Here is a 20,580-nt window from a genome sequence, read left to right as displayed (position 1 = left end):
TTTTGGTGGTTTGGGTTCTGTAGTTTCCGCATTGGAGTGTTGCTCTTTTAAGACTTCTGAAAGCATGCTCCACACCTCGTCCCTCTCAAATTTTGGAAGGTACTTCAGATTCTTAAAGCTTGGGTCGAGTGCTGTAGCTGTCTTTAGAAATCTCACATTTTGCATTTTGTCAAATCTGTAGCGAACATGTTTTTAAAATGAATAACGTGCTGGATCATCATCTGAGACTACTATAACATGAAATATATGGCAGAATGCAAGTAAAACAGAGCTGGAGATGTACAATTCTCCCCCAAGGAGTTCAGTCACAAATATAATTAACACATTATGTTTTTTAATGAGCATCATCAGCATGGAAGCATGTCCTCTGGAATGGTGGCTGAAGCATGAAGGGGCATATGAATGTTTAGCCTATCTGGCATATAAATACCTTGCAATGCCAGTTACAAAAGTTCCATGTGAACTCCTTTGCTCACTTTCTTGTGACATTGTAAATAAGAAGAGGGCAGCATTATCTCCTGTAAATGTAAACAAACTTGTTTGTCTTAATGATTGGCTGAACAAGAAGTAGGACTGAGTGAACTTGTAGGCTCTAAAGTTTTGCATTGTTTTGTTTTTGAGTGCAGTTATGTAACAAAAAATCTACATTTGTGAGTTGAACTTTCACGACAAAGAGATTGCACTACAGTATTTGTATGAGGTGAATTGAAAAATACTATTTCTTTATCATTTTTACAATGCAAATATTTGTAATCAAAATAATACTATAAAGTGAGCACTGCAAACTTTGTATTCTGTGTTGTAATTGAAATAAATATAATTGAAAATGTAAAAAATCCAAAAATTTTATAAATTTCAATTAGTATTCTATTGTTTAATAGTGTGATTTAAAACTGTGATTATCACGATAGATTTTTTAATCGCAATTAATTTTTTTTTAGTTAATCGTGTGAGTTTACTACAATTAATTGACAGCCCTACTATAAATAATTGATTTAGTACACAGAGCCCTTCATTTAACACATTTAATTCTTAAATGTGCCCCATCATCAGCAGGGATGCATTTGTAGTTAACCTTGGATACACTAGCAGTTTATTATCTAAAAATGTAATTCCTTTGACAGATCTTCAAATAAAAGGATTTAGTGCTTTTTTAATATATATATTTAGTTTGGGACACAGAAAATGTATTTTTAAACATCTTTAGTTAACAAAATATTGGATCGTATTCTAGTCTGACATGAACTGGTAAAGTTGCTATTCTCAAGTGGTCTTTTAGCTAAACATTTTCAATGCATTACGTGAGTTTATAGTCAAAGAAGTCTATTTAAAGTAAATAAATGATATATTGATAAAACCTCCATGATGTTTTTAAAAATGACTGTTTAGTGTATATATAAAGTGTGTAATAACTAAGTCTATTAGTTAGCAAAACAGTTTTATGTACTGGTGTTAGCTTTCTGTACTATTTTGGGGAAAGACCAAGGTCAATACTTTGTCCCAGTTGCTGTTTTCCCAGACTCTAGGCTTTTTAAAAGGGGAAATACTACTTCATGTCATTTTTTAGGTTTCTTTGGTGAATTTAGAGGTGTTGAAAAGTTCTGGAGGGAGTTATGTCTGGTATCCCTCTACCTGAAGAATGATGGCTGTGATGTGTGTGGCATAAAGTCGAGTACAAATCAGAAACATTATGCACTCCTCAGTGCTCAAAGTGATTTGGAGAAGCAATAATATTTATTTGAAGGGTGTAATGATTTGCTTATAAAATATTCTGTAAAATGTACTTAAAATGCTGCATTGTTTTTTTCCAGCTAAGTAACTTGAAACAAGTCACGTTTGTGGATGTGTCAACAAACAAGTTCCCCACTATTCCAATTTGTATACTTCGGATGTCAAGTTTGCACTGGCTGGATATTAGCAACAACAAACTGAAAGATCTCCCACAAGATATAGACAGGTAGTTCCTTACATTTCATAAATAGGCTCATGAACTAGAAAATTTGTTTAGAATGTAACATGATAGCAACCAGCAAGTTTTAATTTACCAATTATTGTTTGAAAGGGACACCATCACCAGAAAACTCCATTTCCAGCTGCAAATGTATCTAGTATTTTACAAGTAAAGCATACCATTTACATTAGAGAAAGATATTGGAGAACAAAATATATTTTCCTCAATTTTCTAGTGTGTTGACCACATGGTGTGTAGTCAGTTTCCCTGTTTTGTGGTTAGCTAGTTGCTCTTCCTGTCTTATTCCTAAGCAACATAATGTTCGGTGTGGAGATAGAAGCAGCAAGTTTGCTTGAAAGGGCAGCAACTGTGCAGGGGCAGCAACTGTACAGCTACATAGAAAGGAATACAAGGTGGGGAGAAAGGTCAAGCCAAAGCATGCTTAATGTGACTCATAGAGCCTGGTAAACATCAGTAGGGAAGCAAACTAATCTGTATGAATTTTAAATTTCCATCCCCCTCCCAAGAAAATCATTACAAATCCTTGCTATTGGGCTTCCAATTTCATGCCCCAGTTCCTGTAATATTCTTGGATGGAGATTATTTTATTCCCCAATTTGGCCAGTAAGCTGTTTTGAGTTTGACTTCCACCTCGAATGTGGTATTTTCTACTTCTAGGTCCTCATTTCCATTAGCCACCCTAGCAGTATCCGAAAGCTCCTCATTACCCTTATTAAAGGCTGAGGCAAAATATTCATTTAGGTGTTGGGACTTGGGTATATTATCTTTGATCTCCACCTCATCCTCAGAGCTTAGCAGTCCCACTTCTTCTTTTTCTTGTTTTCTTTTTATTTATATGGCTAAAGAACCTTGGGTTTAATTATTTTTAATTTCCTTTTGCAAGGTGCAACTCTGCTTTGCTTTTGGCAGTTCTCACTTTTTTCCCCTACATCTTCTGACCTCCAAGAGGTAGCATTCCTTGTTGATCCATACCATCTTCCATTCCTTTTAGGATTTCTGCTTTCTCTTAATAACCTGTTTGAGATGCTTGTTTATCCAGTTCGGTCTGCAACCCTTCCCTACAATTTCCCTCCCACCTTGTTTGGGATGCTGGCTCCAGATAGCTTATGCAACTTTGACTTAAAGGAATTACAAGCCTCTTCTTCATTCAGATCCTTTTGTTCTTCAGTTCAGTCCACTTCCCTATATACCTCCCATAAGTTTTTTAAGTTTGTCCTTTTGAAATCAGGGATCCTAGTTACATACCTATTTTTATCCTTCCATTTAGTTTAAACTGAAGTAGCTCATGATCACATGAATCAAGATTCTCCTCTACAACCAGTTCTTCTGTAAGGTTCTTGATACTTACTAATACTAAATATAAAATGGCATCACCTGTTGTTGGTTAGGTGACTTGGATGGAAGAAATCTGTCAGCTATCACATCCAGAAATATCTGAGCCCTACCATTATTAGTAGCACTTGAGCTCCAATGGATATCTAAGAAATTAAAGTCTCCCATAATCACACAATTCCAAGTCGTATTTAGTTCATTAAAAATATTAAAGAGGTCTCTATCCATATCAGATCCTGAGGGGTTGTAGCATACTCCATCCACTATCCCAGTGGAGTATTAGGGCTTGGCTACACTTGACACTTCAAAGCGCTGCCGCGGCAGCGCTTTGAAGTGCGAGTGTGGTCGCAGTGCCAGCGCTGGGAGAAAGCTCTCCCAGCGTGCACGTACTTCAGATCCTGATGGGGTTTAGCTTGCAGCGCTGGGAGCCGCACTCCCAGCACTGTGGCACTGTTTACACTGGCGCTTTACAGCGCTGTATCTTGCAATGCTCAGGGGGGTGTTTTTTTCACACCCCTGAGCGAGAAAGTTGCAGCGCTGTAAAGCGCCAGTGTAGCCAAAGCCTTAGTTAACTTTCTTCCCTAAAGCGATTTTCAGCCAAATAGATTCCATTTTATCCATTCCATCACTTCTAATTTCTTTACAGTATACCTCATCATTAATATACACTGCTACTCTACTATCTTTACCCTTTTTTCTTTCCTGAACAGCAAATATCCTTCAATATCTATAATCTAGCCATGATGACTCTTTCACCATGCTTCTGTTATCCCTACAATATCAGGTTTCACTCTCTCACTTTTTCCAGGGTCACACTGGGCTCATGGGCTACTGCTTGGCTTTCTTACTTCATTTCCTTTGCTTCTTTCTCTCTGTTCTTGCCTGTGACCTCAGTATTTGTTTGTCATACACCCCTCCCTACCCAGTGCAGTACTCAGCTCATAAGCTCCTGAGTGAGTTCATACACACCTTTGGTCTCAGATGGGACATATGTTTACAGTTATGATAACTGACGGGTGAGTTCACACCTATTGACATCAATGGAGTTTTAACCCAACTCATTACAAAGTTTCATCCAGCTGAAAACCTAGCATTGCTAACTCCAAATATTAAAACTCTCAGCTAGGCCCCTCCAAATCAAGAGATTGGATTAAAAATAATGAATATTTAAATATATACATTTTTGGTTCTTTTTATTAACCTTCTGGTTTCTGAGATTTTAGAGTGCTCTTGCTTCAATCTTTTCTCTGCAAGGATGAGGACTAGAAACTTTTACTCTTATATATACATTTAGTTCATTAAAAATATTAAACAGGTCTCTATCCATATCAGATCCTGAGGGGCTGTTGCATACCCCATCCACTATCCCAGTGGAGTATTAGTTAGCTTTTTCCCTAACGTGATTTTCAGCCAAATAGATTCCATTTTATCCATTCAATCACTTCTCCCTTTAAGAGAAACACCAATTATCATGAGGTTCACAATAAAAATCATGAGAGTTGGCAACACTGTCTAATGTGCTGAAGCACCACTTGCCACGCCTTCTAGAACTCAAAGGAAATGTCTCTCATGCAATACAGCTGCATTACTATTCTAGCAGTAGAACCAGGTTAATGAGAAAAACAATAATACCTCAGGTTTTATAGTTCTGGCCCCCACATTCACTCTCAAAATGTTCAGCCCCAAATTACTATTATGTGAAGAAAGGATAAGGGGACGCAAAACAAATGAAAGGAGTCTACTCCCTAAACCACAAGATTAGGTCCTTTATATTGATTTCAGTCGTACTTGTAAGAGTTCCCTTATATATTTTGTTCCCACCTATATTTTCAGCAACAAAATAAAGGCCAAATCCTGGTCACATGACTCTTACAAGTAGTTCCCATATATATTTTTGTTCCTACTTATATTTTGATGACTTTCTGACAGAATGAGGTACATGAGAACTTGACATCACATTGTGTGGCAAGGCATCGTGTGCATACACCTTCACTGCACCATGAAAGTGCACACTACTGTTCTAGCTTCTGATCTGGGCACAACTTTTAGTTCTTCTCACAGGTGTATTATTAGCATCTATCTTATCAAACCATGCATGAAACTTCCCACTGAAGTCAATGGAGTGTTCTGTGAAAATAAAAAACAGCATAAGGAAAAGCATATGGTTCATGTGAATATTTTCATACTTCTTTCCCAGAGGAAGACATTAACAGTTGGTGTTTGAATAGATACACATATATAATAAAAGATCTTTAAAATATATTGTATTTTTAAGCCATGTTTCTCTGTTATGCTTCCTTAGGCTCAGTGAACTGCAGACATTTCTCCTGCAGAAAAACAAGTTGACTTATCTTCCACGAGCTTTGCTCAATATGCCAAAGCTCAGCTTACTGGTGGTTAGTGGTGATGATCTGGTTGAGATACCCACCGACGTTTGTGAATCACCCACAGGTTTAAAGTAAGTTATAGTTAGGGAGAAATGAATATGCTCAAAAGTAGAAAGGTAAGTGACCCAGTGCAGTAATGGTCCTCAAAAACAATTTTACAATTCTCTTTTCCTTTCCTTTTATTGGGTTCTGCATTCATGCTTGCTGGGCTGGATATGTTGTTACCTGTGCAACTTCCACCAAACCTGGGGCAAAATTCTGACCTCATTTACATAAGAACCACTCTTTAAGGGCAATGAAATCACTGAAGTCCAGTGGGGAATTGTATAAGTGTACCTCAGGGTCCCTGATATTTCACCTGCTACCAAGGAGTGCTTTTGTACTTGTACTGAGACTTTATTGCCTCATCAACATTCAGTGTTTGTGTCAGCTTAATAATGTGTATATTCTTGGTGGAGAGACTGTATCCTATAGATGCAGAACAATGGACTCGTAAGACTTTCCCATTTGTAACTATGATAATCCCATGTCTTGATTTGACACTCAGGATTTAGGACCTGAAGTCATTTGAATCTGATAGAGCAGTTCCTGGTAGTGTTACTATGCCATATAATTAATTGGAGTGATATTTTTTCTTTTTGATAGTTGAAATCTCACTGATTAATTTATTTTTGTTGCTTTCAAGAGATGGCCCCATAATTTTCAGAATTATGTACACATACTTTGTGCATGGAATTATTGAGCAGTTTGTGCAACCATGTGATTTTCATTTTCAAAGTATTGGTTTAGTATATTTACAAACATGACAAAAGGGGATGCAGATTGAACTTCTCTGTTGTAATGGATGTTGGGAAGTAACTGTAACTCCCAAGGGTGTGCATCATTAACTAAAGAATTCTGACTAAATCCTGGAATGCTGTGAAACCTGGATAGGATGGAGTCTATGTTGAAGTTTTTTGTTCTGATCAGGAGTTGCTGTAGAATTATGGTACAGCTGGTCAGATGTTGTGAAGTGTGATATGTACAGATGCCCCAAAATGCTAAAACTCTGTTCCTACAGAAAAAAATATTGCAGTATGGATGTACTGAATTGTATTAGGGAGAACAGACTGTAAAGAGAATTCTACCTAAAATATTTACTTGCTCCATAATAGAAAGACCATAAAACACTTTTGTTCAATTACTTAAGCATAGTAATTCTTTACAACTCCCCCTCTGTCTGCGAGTTGCCACTTTTAAGTAATATTGACTAGCTAATAAAACTGAGTGGCCTGTTGGTCACATGCATGGACTGTGTGTGGGATACACCCAAACAAGACAAGTTAGTAAATATAATTTATAGAGCTAATCAATTCATACTGTTTGTAATTTCAGAATAGGGAAATTTTTTTAACATAATCAGTATTTGACATATAGCAAACTACATTTGTCTGCCCATGTTAAGAAGTTATCCTTTCATGTTAACATTTCTTTTTCTACAGATTTATAAGCCTTAAGGATAATCCTCTTGAAACATTCTTGTATCACGATACTGAAGACAACGTAGAAAGTGAACGTGATCGAGAGCAATTTGAGAAAGAATTTATGAAGAGCTACATTGCAGACATAAGAGGAAGAGGTATATGCACTAAATTTTTAGTACATCTCCCATTATTTATGATATAATAGTAGATTTCATAAAGATTTCCTGGCCACATCAAAATAATATGCTTGGGTTATACAGAGAGATCAACAATATCCTGAATCTTTATAAAAAGTGAAGACACGTGTAAGAGCACACGTAATATGCAATTTTAAAAGCTGTAAAAGTTCTATATGCCATTGGAGGAGGGTGAAAGTTCTTTTATCTTTTTTTCAAAATAAGATGAGCTTTCAAATATGTTTTGATGAGAGATGCCAGAATCAGAGCCCTGGATCTGAACAAACATATACAAACTTCATGGAGGGGTCAAAATTCATTATGGTTAGAGCCCTACCAAATTCATGGTCCATTTTGGTGATAGGGTTTTAAAAATAATAAATTTCATGATTTCAGCTATTTAAATCTGAAACTTCACAGTGTTGTAATTGTAGGGGTCCTGGCTCATAAAGGAGTTGTGTGGGGGTCACAAGGTTACTGTAGGGCAGGGGTTGTGGTACTGCTACACTTACTTCTGTGCTGCTGCTGGCAGCAGCGCTGCCTGTAGAGCTGGGCATCTGGAGAGGGGTGGCTGCTGGCTGGGAGCTCAGCTCTGAAGGCAGAGCCACCACCAGCAGCAGTGCAGAAGTAAGGATGGCATGGCATGATATTGCCACCCTTACTTCTGTGCTGCTGCCTGAAGAGATGTGCCCTCAATCAGTGGCCACCACTCTCCAGCCGCCCAGCTCTGAAGATAGCAGCGCAGAAGTAAGGGTGGCATGGTATGGTATTGCACTGCCTTCAGAGCTGGTGCCCTGCTAACAGCTGCTGTTCTCCAGTGGCCCAGATCTGAAAGCAGCGCAGAAGTAAGAGAATACCATAGCCCCCCTAAAATAACCTTGTGATCCCCCCTGCAACTCCCTTTTGGGTCAGGAACCCCAATTTGAGAAACACTGGTTTCCCCTGTGAAATTTGTATAGTATAGGTTAAAAACACACAAAAGACGAGATTTCATGGAGGGAGACCAGATTTCATGGCCTGTGATGCATTTTTCATGGTCGTGAATTTGGTAGGGCCCTAATTATGGTGGTTATTATGGCACGAGGCCCTGATTAGAGAACAGGCCCACACTGAACTTGGAATTATACTCTAGAGTTGGGTCACCCCCTCTGTTTCCTTAGTAGTACCACCAAGGAGGGAAAATAAACAGAAAATATCAGATCAGAATTTGGCTTTAAAGGTCTTGAAGATGTGTACAAAACAAGTGTGTAGTGATGGTGTTCTGTTTGCATTACTGGTAGGGATGTCATATGTGAGGAAGTCCATTCATTTGTGGTGTTCGTGGGTTATTTGGTTTGATCTGGGATAAATGACAGTTTTTTTTAAAATGAATGTAGTCTTTAAAAATTGTCCTGGGACCCCGGGCATTGGCTATATACTCATTTATTTTGGTGCATATTTAAATAAATAATAATTATTATTAATAAAAACACTATAGTGTTTTTTTTAAAGTGAACTGCAAATCAATAAATATATATTTAAAAATTGTTTCTACCCATAAGTGCTAATCCTGTGAAGTCAGACAGGCACAAAATACATTCACCTTTGCAGATGCACAGTTTCAATTTTAAGGCCAGTTATGATAATCTAGACAGACATTCTGCATAACAGACCAGTAGAATCTATGAAAACTAGCACACACATCATTTGCTGTTGTAATTCACCTTTGAAATAAAACAAAGACATCGAGCTATTTCTGGGCAAGGTTTAAATATAACCGTTTACTTGATGATCATACAGCTGAAATTTTAAATAGTATATTTTTTCTTCTTTTACAGAATCTATGCCTTGCTATACTACAAAGGTATCATTTACTATCCAGCTCTGAAGATCAGAAATCTCTAAGACACTGTGGGATACCAGAAAAACTCAATTTTTGTCTGTGATTGGAAAACATTGATATCATGGAGAGTTATAAGCAGCTCTTAAATAATGATTACAGAATTTCTTATTTGTTACCATACTTGCTTTCAATAACTACAGACAAAATTGCAAGGACTAAATAGTTTTCATCAGATGAAATTTCACTTTTTAAATCAACACATTTATTTTCAAGTCAACAGCAACAAGCACTAAATTATACATGGCTAAGGCCCTCATCATGCAAACACATACATGTGATGTACTTCATGACTGTGAACAGTACTATTGCAATCAATGGGGTTACAGTAGTAAAGTTAAGCAGGTATGTGTTTGCAGGATAGGGGCCTTAAACAGTATCTGGTTTATATTCTGTTGCAGTTCAGCTGAAACAAGATTTGTTCCTGTGCAAACAGTGGAAGTGTTAATGCTTTAGAAAATGCATGTGATCTATTATATTTTAAAGACCAAATAACTAATTCAATTGTTTGCAATAGTTCTTGATGGTAGGTTTAAATACATTGTTTATGGGTGAAGTTTTTACTTTCTGCTGTTCAGAAAGGTCCTACTCTGGTTTTTCAGTTTAAATAAATTCCAGCAAGTAGACACTCAGTATGGAGTCTGTGAAAATACCGTTGCTTTTTTCATTATATTACAAGCATTTAAATGATCACAAATATTAGTACATAGGTGACTGGAATTTTTGCGGTAAGCAATTTTTAAATAATAGGACTTCAAAGAAAAATAATCTCTGGGAAGAAGTTTCAATGAATAAAACATCATGAAAATATTTAAAAACCAAGTGCTTTGACTAATAATGATAGTTCTCAATTACAGTATTTTTGTTGGTATAACAATGAATTGTTTTTGTATGTAATGCAAATGCCTTAGTTCTATAAGTATGATGATTTTGCTGGTTATGATATTTGTTTTGCTTGTTTTGTAATCTGTTATACATAATTTTGTAAGTGTAAATACTATAGAATGATTTAGTTTTGCATATGAATATTTTTCATTTATTAAATCAACTTTTAATCTAAAAATACTAATTGAAACTTGAAGCCATTTAATTAAAATCATCCTAAACTGTGTAAGTGTGAATGTGGCAGAAACATGTAATAAAGAGTAGTAACATCATGAGGATGACATGTTACAGAAGAGTGATAGCTCTGCTATAGCGGTGAGATAAAGACTAGTTTCTGGTTAAAGTTCACCAACACCACATGGTGAGCAAAGAAGAGTATCAGAAATATTACTTCGAGAGGTAACTAAAATAATATTTTTATTGCATTTCTAAGAACAATTTTGAAAATATGATTTTACAATATTAAATTATTTTTCTACATTTGTTTTACTGGTAAAGATAAGGTGAGATTAATTGGCTCCCAAATATTATGTAAAATACCTCAGATCAATAATATAGTGTGAAAATAATACAACTTATTAAACTCTAAGACCCTGATCCTGTAAACACTTACCAACATGCGCTACATTAACCATATGAATAGTCCTATGACTACTCATTTGCATCATGCATGGGTACCATTTAATAGATCATACCACTAAAATGATATAAGAGATACAGAAGTCACTGCATGACATTAGAAAGGGAGAAAAGGCGGATTGTATTTAATTAATACTTTATGGCATGGAAAATCACAGGCTATATCAATATTATTTTAGTTTCTCTCCTTTATTTACTGATTTTGTGTAAACAGTTGTGGAATGCCAGTTTTCAGCAAACATTTTTGTTGCTTATGCCTTTATAACTTTTGCTAAAAAGAATATTTTAAATTAATTTATTTTCAGGTTTAAAGACTCAGATAATACAATTATCCTCTTACATGTTGTTATAAAATACAGTAAATAAAATCATATATGGGATGAACTAATAAAACTGGGATCACCTTGCTGATCTTGTAACAAATGCTAGGTAACAGGACCTCAGAGGTTTTACATATTTATTCATTTTATGAAGACTTAAAAAATTTACCACATACCATCTGGATTGAGGGACTAAACCTATTAGACTTGGGCCAGATCCACTGGTAACACACAAGTCAGGTGCACAATTCCCCAGCTATCAGCTACTGGTAAAGGGAAAAGTACTGGGATTTTAGTCCCTTACTGTATCTATCACATCACCAGTGGATAGCAAGTGTTTTATAAAGGTGAAGTTTCACCCTTTCTAGCTGCTAGGAGCTTTGTCTTTTTTGCCTCATCCAGTGCTTTCTGACTGCTGTGAGAGATGTATTGCTATTCCACTCCCCTGGACGGTCTATTTTTTTAGGTCCTCCTCCAAGCTAGTGAATAACTCCTGTGCCTGCCTCTGCTACTGTTTACAGCTTTTCCAAGTAGCAATAATAAAGTTAAACTGTCCCAATTCTTGGCAGCTGAGACTCCCATGGTTGCTTGTAGTATCAAGGGTATATATTTTTAAGTTTTCAGGAAGTGTGTAGAGCTGACCTATATGTCAAACATACATTTTTGTGCTGCTGCTATTCCAGTTTACAAAACGGTCTGGATTTTTTGGTGCAAGCAAAGTGACTACACTTGTTCTTTATGTGTTTGGTGTAGCGCTCACGTTCTGAGATGCATAAGGGTCTGGAAATGCAGTTAGTCATTCTCTATACTCAGGCTGCATTTGGGCCAAAATTAGACAGGATTCTACTTTTACCTTAGAGTTACTCTAGATTACCCCAGTGTAATTGTGGGCAGTATTCACTGTTGCTAGCTCATAATTAAGTCTGTGAGTCTTTCACAGAAGTCACGGATTCTGTGACTTTCTGGGCCCCCCATGACTTCCACAGCTGCAACAGCTGTCCCCAGGGCCTTACTCATACTACTTGGCATTTTTCCTTCTGATTATTAGCAATCTCTTGGCTCCCAGAAAAACTCTTATCCAAGAGTTGCCTATAAGTGAAAGACAATGTGGATGAGGTAGTTGTGACCTGTTTCTGTTGGTGAAAGAGAGACAAGCTTTCCATATCCTTAGACCAACATGGCTACAACAACAATGCATAAAATAAGTGAAAGGCAGGCTTGTGGGGCTTCAATCAAGGAAGAAAATGCTGGGATGTGCCTTCAGTGGATGCAGACTACAAACGTGCCTGTGACCCATGCTTCCCACATGTGGTATGCGACTGGGGCACCCACATTATCACCCAATGGAAGAGCCTCTGCCAGAGTCCTGGTGTTGTGGGCTAGAAAGGGAGGATGCAGCCAGGGCAACAGTGGGCTGAGGGGCTGCAGCCCTGATTCAGGGGCTCTCCTCAGGGAGCGTGGGCGCTGGAGGCCTGTGGAGATGGATGGTACCTCTCCCTGCCGTCTACAGACGGTGCCCTTCCCTGACATTTGGCCTCAGCATTCCTAGCACTTCCCTCCCTGCCAACCTGCCTGCAGCCAGAGCCTTTCTTTCAGAAAAGTTGTTACTAAGCAGGCAGTAGCATGACTGTTGCTAACATCCGAGTCCCATTCACATTTAAGTCAATGGGATGGGATCAGTGCCGGGCATAATGTTGCTATTTAGCGAAAGTTAATATGGGCTTTGCTAGGAGGTGGCATCTCCTCCATGACGTGAGACCTTCACTTGTCATTTTCAATCGTTCCTAACCCTCCCGCCTGCAGAGACAAGCTGGACTTTCTCTCCCTAGGTTAACCTGCCGGCGCAGGAACCAGCAGACCCCCGCTGGCAAGGCTGGAGCTGCTCTTTGGCTGCTTGCTGCTAAGGCAGATCCAGGGATTAACATCCACCGGGCACCGCCAGGGCTCCTGCGGCCGTAGGCAACCCCACTGCCAAGGGTAGAGCAACGAGGGCGCGTCCCCCTTCCGCGGCTCCGCCCGGCGCGGTCTCCCCAGCGGCGGGAAGCCGCCCGGCAGGGGCTGGGGGAAGCGAGTCCAGCAGGGAGCGGCGGCGGGGAATCCCCGCAGGTGCAGGTAGGGAGCTAATGCGCCCAGCGCAGGCGGCGACGGCAGCACCAGGGCTATGTAGGGGCGCGGGGATGCGCGGGCTCGCGGCAGCATGGCAGAGCCGCTCTTCTGTAAGGGGGTGTCCGCGGTGATCAGCTGCGCGGGCTGCGAGGGGAGGTGAGTGCCGCCGGGTCCCGGCTGGGCGCGAGGCGGGTAGGCAGAGCCTGCAAAGGGAGGGGTCGGGAGGAAGTGCCCCCAAGCTTCTTGCATTTTGTTCCCAGAAACGTGGGGAGAGGCAGTATTGTCGATTGGGATCACTAGCCCCCGCTGCGTGGTAGCCACAGCCTCACCCAAACTGACAAACTCAGAACACTTTACTTGTAGCTTTAAAAAAACACCCCGGCCTTCCTCTTCTAATAACCCCCTAGCTTTATAAATCTATTCCCACGAGATATTGACGCCTTAAAGCCTTGTAGCCTTGTAACAAACACATTCAATAGTTCAGAGCTGTCAACTGTAAACATTCTGGGTGAAAAATGATTTTGTTCTTAAATGGTAAATTTCTTTTTATGTGCTTTTTTGTGTTTTTGAGCCTGTGGAGGAGTCCCATTTTCAAGTTTTCCCCACAACCAGGACGGCTAGAAAATTTTTTTTTGTTAAGTTGAGATTTTCATCTAACCACATGACTCCAGGAGTGGGGGCTTCAAGAAACACCAAATATTATGAGACTCATGAAAATACTGTGAGACTTATCAGTGTTGCAGATTGTTAGGCAATGACATAAAATGGTCTCACAGAAGTGCAAGGGAAGTCATAAACATGCTTTGTACATTCTAAAGGAAAATCTTGAATAATCCTAGTTTGAGGGGCAGTATGTATGCTATATTGTCTTTCTCTCATATATTACACACTAGCTTTCTTCTCCCTTCCTATTATTTCTACAACTTCCTGCCTTCCTGAATATCAAAACTACTTACAAAAATCTAAAAGTCATATTAGTATCATTTTTTTTATATTCAGTAGTTCTACCACCTTAATTCTTTCCTACAAATTAAATGATGATAAAACTTTTTAAATTTAATGTGTAGTCAGCTATTTAGTTATCTGGTGTTAAGAACTCACTGTTATGCTGGGATAGGCCTAGAAGCAGTTGATGTGATCAGTACTTTGCACGTTACATGCAGACAGGGCTGGCACTAGATCAAATAGCGCCCCAGGTGAGGAGCATCTTCGGTGTCCTCCCCTCTACTAGTAAATGTTTGAATACCTTATTTTTATTGCATTTGTAGCCCATTTCATGACTTTGATGCACAATTGGCATGCATGCTTTATCTCTGTCATAATAAGAATAAATTCGCATACTGGGATCTGTAAATCTGTATTTATTCACGCCATATATAAGCAAATTTAAAAAAAAAGTAGTTTCCTCTAGGCTTATAGATTCTCTTTAATTTTAAGAAATAACTGAAATGTACTAATATCAAGAAATTGAACTGTGTATCAACATTGGGTGGACTAGTAATAGTGTTACAGTAAGTGACAGCCTTAGAATGTGATGTATAGTCCTTTAGTTCAAAAGGTTGCTTTTCTCACCTTTGCCCTTGCGAACTGAAGCACAACATCAGAGACATCCAAAGACTGGTCAATGGCATTTCCGAGAGATAAAATAGTAAGCTATGTCAGTCTCTCATCAGGCATTGTCAATCAAAGATGTGTTTTAATGAGCTTCAGCTTTGAAAAGCTGCATTCACACTTGACTGACCATCAGCATGAACAGAATCCTCAAAGCTATCCGCATATTAGGAAAAGCATCCTTCAACTCTGCATCATGAATGAATTGGAGAACTTGGAGTGGAGAGTGCTTATTGAGGTCATACAATCCCCATTCTTCCCCCGCCTTCCCCGGTCTTTTTGTGGTGCTTCATTTGTCCGAACCTTTCTTCGATGGACAATCGAGTGGTGTCTTTAATTTTTATTCTAAGCTTCCCATCACCTCATTTCTGCCCTTACAACCAAACTCTCTCCTCTTCCAATGAATGAGTTTCCTTGAAGACAGGCTCAACTCCTAAGCGCACGTCCAGACTAACCCGCGGCATCGGCGGGTTAAAATCGATTGCTCGGGGATCGATATATCGCGTCTAGTCTGGACGCGATGTATCGATCCCCGAGCGTGCTTACATCGATTCCGGAACTCCATCAACCCGAACGGAGTTCCGGAATCAACACGGAGAGCCGTGGACATCGATGCTGCGCCGTCCAGACGGGTGAGTACCTCGATTTTAGAAATTCGACTTCAGCTACGTTATTCCCGTAGCTGAAGTTGCGTATCTAAAATCGATTTTAATACCTAGTCTGGACGTGGCCTAAGTTTTCTACCATTTCTTTGGCAGTAGTGCTGGATCTTCAAAACTGTTGCCTCTGGAGGCCATAACAGAATCAAGGCAGCTTCTCAAAAGTGGTAGCAGTCGTGATGTCCATCGACTGAGTTTGTAATGCCTTGCTTACCGCATTTACTTGGAATGGGATATTGTGCCAAAGCACAATTGAGGTCAGAAATTTGAAGTTAGTTCAAAATTGTATGATCAATATCGGCAGAGTTTTATGGACGGCCATAAAGCAGGATCTGATGTATCGATTTGTGGTAGGCAATTTTTCTCACTGCTGTTTCTGTCATCATGCAAGGCTGATTCTTCTCTATTGCTTCTCTTTTTCATGTAAATGAGATTTTTCTCTGTCATTGCACTCCTTTTCACATGAGCCACATTCTTCATCATCGCTCTCTTTTACGCTGCTAGGAAAACTGGATGATTCTCCATCACTTTCCTCACATTTCCATTCCTTATCTTTAGGTAAATCTGCTAATTACTTAATAATAGGACTTCCATCATTTATGATTTGCTCCTCAATTTCTTCTGCACTGGGACAGTCGCTATTGTGTTAAGCCCAGTATATGTTCTGTTTCAGATATTTTCCCATCAATTTGCCCCTTGCTGCAAACTAGATAGCAATGGAGCTTTTTGCTTCCCATACTGAGCTCCTGAAGGCTTCTTTGCAAGATGCCCCCAAAGATGTCATGGGAACCTTATTTTCCATACATGGTCAAGTTCTGTGTGTTAAGTTTGAGCTAAAGAATGGTGTCTGCAGCACCCAATGCCCCCTAGAATCCTGTTGGGTGCTGGTTCAGTATTAAATCAGATGGAGTGCATAGGTGCCGACTTCCCCTCTGCCTGGTGGGTGCTTGACCGCCCCCCCAAGCCACACTCTCTTGCCCCGCCCCTGCCCTTCCCATGCTCTACTCCCATTCTGCCCCTTTCCCCAAGTCCCCGCCCCACCCCAGCCTTTCACCCATTCCAGCCACTTCCCCCAAGACTCTGCCCCTGCCCTGCCTCTTCTCCACTTCCTCCCCTGAGCACGCCACATCCCCACTCCTCCCCCTCCCTCCCGGAAAGTCCTAAGCACCGCCAAACAGCTGTTAGGTGGTGTGCATGGGGGGAACGGGGAAGCGCTGGGAAGGAGGGGGAGGAACAGGGATGCGGCAGGCTCGGGGGAAGACGGGGAGTGAGGGGAGAAGGAGGCATGGGGGGAGCTTGGCTGCCGGTGGGTGTGGAGCGTCTGCTAATTTTTCTCCGTGGGTACTCCAGCCCCGGAGCACCCACGGAATCGGCGCTTATGGAGTAGTGTCACCTTCTGAGTCCCCAACTCTGGGTCTCTCAGGATTTAATTGTTCCATGTAAGTATCTCATCTGAATACTGACCTGGTTGGGATAACTGAGCAAATTTTCCTCTGTGCTGAGATGGACCTGGACTGGAATCACATATTAAGTCACAAATGTCATTTATTTTAGATTCTTCCTGGTCTCCATTTGCGCAGATTACAAACCCACCACATAAATCAATATACTTGCACACTGCCAAAGAGCAGTCTAGAAGAGTTGGAAGGAGAAAGTGAGAAATCGTACTCTAGGCATGACATTCCTCTGGTCTCCTCTGTTAGTTGTTTTCCTGACTATATTACTTTGTTTTGTATTTGCCAACTGCAGTAGTGTCATAGAATTGTCTTAGAAACTTCAGGATTTCTTTGATAAATATCACAGAAGGATGTGGCAAGGTAACGCTGTGACCAGATTGTTGCTGTAGCTGGGTCATGATGCATCTTGCAGGAGTGTTTCAGGACTGGATTGAAGTGCATCATACCATTGCTGTGTGAGAAAGTTTGCACTGGTCTTGCCTGCAGTGCATGACTCAAATCAGGGTTATTTGTTGGAAGCACTTGAATGGCAAGTTTAGCACAGTCTCTGCTCCCCTCCCATGAATTCAGGAAGCGCGGTCTGGTGGGAATTTCAGGACCTCACTGAAGTATCATCTTTGCTATCATCCTGGACTTAGAAGGTGTATGGTAAATATTTAGAACCCTATACATGAGAGAAACATTCCTATAAGGATAACTAACAGGTCAGTAAGAGCCTAGAAAGATTCCTAGGGAAGGTGGTACACTTGAATATGTCTACACTGCAATAAAACCATGGCTGGCCCATGTAGCTGACACAAGGTCACAGGGCTATAAAATTGCAGTGTACGTGTTCAGGCTCCCTTGGGGTACCAAAGCCTGAATATCTACACTGCAATTTCATAGCCCCATAGCTGGAGCCCTGCAAGCCTCAGTCAGCTGACATGAACCAGCCGTGGGTGTTTTATTGCAGTGCAGACATATCCTTGGATGTTACAGTGCAAGCAGACTGAAAGCTATAAGAAAATATCATACGCAGTGTTAGGTCAGATTGATAAGCAAAATCACTCTAGGGAGGGAGAATATAATATAGAAAGGAATAGTTTAGGGCACTAATTGGGTATCTTAAAATATTAGAAATAGTATATGCAGGCATTTTAGGCTGTCAGTTTGAACCCTGCTCAGAGTTGTCCATATGAAATCCACAACCATAAATGCCATTGATTGCTTTGTTGGTAACCTCAGAATAGAAGCAAAGCATGGAAAGCACATGGTTGAATCCCATCAGTGGGATAGTTCAAACATGTCCCTACTGTTTCTTTGTTTCTTCCTGTGCTCTGTATGTTTTGTATTTAAAGAGAGAAGTTTAGTTTCCAGGCTGTTTTCTGGTGTTTTATGAGCATTATGCTTTTCTTTTCTTTTCTTTTTTTAAACACACCACTTTTCCAAAACACAATTTTAGTTTTAAAGATCTTTCCTAACCATAGATATCTTTCCTCTCCCACCTAGCAATAATTCATAGAGTGAGCTATAAAAAGAGACCCTGGCCAATAGCTGCCTTAGCAATCATGACTTGGAGTAGGATTCCTGTATGCCTCATTACACTGGCTTGATTAGGAGTGGTTGATGTGTTTTGTGTTTAATTTTAGGAGCAACTTCTCATCAAAACTGAATTTCCATGATAAAAAGGAGTAGTAAATTGGCAAATCTTTAATTTCCTCTCATTTTTGACTATCTCTAGACTTCTGTCCAAGCAGAGCAGCAAGGCTCACTTTATTGGAAGGAAACATTGATATGTATTCTCACATCAAATGTAAGAATGATTCTGCAGTCTAAAAAAAATTAACCTGCTTTCCCAAAGTGTGTCTGATGAAGTTTGTCTTCCTCTTGCAGGTAAATGTTTGGATGAGCATGAAGATAGTTAAAAAAGATAACACCTTTTGTGAAACAGCATATTTTTAAATGAATCATATAAAGACTTGTCATTTTCGTGAACCTTTGTCTAGCTTGATTCTGTACTCTCTGAGGGTATGTCTAGGCTGCAGTGTAAGCCCAGGGTTTGAACTCAGGCTCAAGCCTAACCCCCCTTCCGTCTAAACACAAATTATGTTATCCCAGGGCTCAGACCCACCCCCATGAGGGTGGATGGTTTGAATCTGAGTCAAACCGGGACCCATGGTTCAAGCTCTATTGCTTTGCAGTGTAGGTGCAGCCACACTGGACTTTTGCTCTGGGAGTGCACCAAAAGTATTCCATGATCCCATGGGTTGACTGTTCTCTGGACACTCTAGTCTGTGGACGGTAAAATGTTCCCATGCTGCACCACGAACGAAGAACTGGAGTGGCCACATTTTGGGAGGGCATTAGGAAGTTTGGGATATGGATGGTTGGACTCAGGCCCACGTAATGTAGTGTAGACTCTGGAATCCCATGTTGGGCCTTAGGGTTCAACAGTTCTTAACCTGGGGTTACAAATGTGTGTCAGTGCTCAAGCTGTAGGTTAACACACCCAACATCTGCTAACTCGAGATCTACTAACCATCTGAAGGATGACCCCTCAAACACTATAGGACACAGTAATTATAACTTTTGATTTCTAAATACTGTATAAGTAAAGAAGCATATATTCAAATTCCTCCAAATCAGCTGTGCTAATTGTCACATCAAATGTTTTTGTCATGGGATACCATTTTTTTCTTTAATTTTAGTGGATTTAGTTCTAAATTGACACTTTTGGACACTCAATTCTTTTATTTAATTAACAAAACAAATACTGGGCAGCAGTGGTACAAACTTCCCCATACTGCCCTGCCAACATGTCTCAACCATGAAACGGGGGGGAGGGGGAGGGGGAGAAGGAGGCATCTTTAAGGGTAAGAGCGCTCCATTGTATTTTACTATAGCAGTGACTTACATGTATGCAAGACTTGAAAATTGCTCTTGCCAAATGGGATTCCAACTGAACAGTGAATGAATGTAGCCCTATAACCTGTTTGTCTGATAGCAGCACTTCATGACACTGATCATCACTATAGCCTTGTCTTAAGGACTTTGGCTGAGTGAGGAGCATACGACTGTTCACAAGAGTGCTTCCAGCTTAGCCTAACACAGAATACTGATGAACAAGGGCAGTATGGGGCACTTCAGTGTATACACCATGGCAGTATAAGGACTAATTGGAAGAGATTATGCACATTTAAGATTGTAGACAGCCTTCTATTTATGCCTGAAACAGGCCCCCCCTCTGTGAAATGGTCTTTCAGTTTCAAATTTCTATCTGGCATGTGTGTGTACTTTTTTTTTTTTTTTGGTTGGTTGGTTGGTTAGCCAAATTTTGGGGAAAATCAGAAGTAATTTCTGAGATAAGGGAGTTTAGAAAGTCAGATGTGAATTGCCCCTCGGGTATTGTGTGTCTATCTAGTGTGCAAATGATCTGATAGACTTTGGAAACCTCTGAAAAGTTCTGATGGGCTCTTACTCAAGTACTGTACCTTCCCTCCAGCATGCGTGCACACACTATCATCTCCTGTTGTAAACTTGGTTTAATACACTTATTCTTACTGGTACATGGCTCCTTTTGTGCTCACAAAGAGCTACAAGTGTTCTGAATGTGCTGTGGGCTCCTCATGACTCTGAGACCAGGTCAACACTAGGAATTTACATTGGTATAGGTACAAATCTCAAGGGTGTGAAAAATCTATAGCCCTGGAAGATA

The 20,580-nt window shown here is 40.0% G+C and overlaps 2 protein-coding genes across 6 annotated transcripts in view; both read left to right on the top strand.

Moving 5' to 3' along the window:
- Positions 1-20,580, top strand: part of LRRC2 (leucine rich repeat containing 2) — an 865,563-nt gene that overhangs the window by 72,004 nt on the left and 772,979 nt on the right. The window contains exons 6-9 of one of the 2 annotated variants that reach the window (XM_050945919.1): positions 1,812-1,957; positions 5,607-5,762; positions 7,173-7,309; positions 9,148-9,220. In XM_050945919.1, the coding sequence (XP_050801876.1) occupies positions 1,812-1,957; positions 5,607-5,762; positions 7,173-7,309; positions 9,148-9,197 (489 nt within the window). In that variant the 3' untranslated portion in view covers positions 9,198-9,220. Of the gene's footprint in view, positions 1-1,811; positions 1,958-5,606; positions 5,763-7,172; positions 7,310-9,147; positions 11,079-20,580 lie in introns of those variants that run through there. The other variant, XM_050945918.1, reaches the window with a different exon arrangement.
- The window catches only part of LOC127047496 (spindle assembly abnormal protein 6 homolog), a 40,449-nt gene continuing 33,014 nt past the window's right edge, over positions 13,146-20,580 (top strand). For 3 of the 4 annotated variants that reach the window (XR_007773393.1, XM_050945824.1, XM_050945826.1), the window contains exon 1: positions 13,146-13,165. The gene's annotated coding sequence lies outside the window, so the exon portion shown is untranslated. Of the gene's footprint in view, positions 13,166-18,722; positions 18,759-20,580 lie in introns of those variants that run through there. The other variant, XM_050945825.1, reaches the window with a different exon arrangement.

This window comes from Gopherus flavomarginatus, chromosome 3 (genome assembly GCF_025201925.1).
Source record: "Gopherus flavomarginatus isolate rGopFla2 chromosome 3, rGopFla2.mat.asm, whole genome shotgun sequence".
Lineage (NCBI taxonomy): Eukaryota > Metazoa > Chordata > Testudines > Testudinidae > Gopherus > Gopherus flavomarginatus.
Note: the sequence above shows the minus strand (reverse complement) of the source record. Positions and strands in the feature narration are given on the sequence as shown.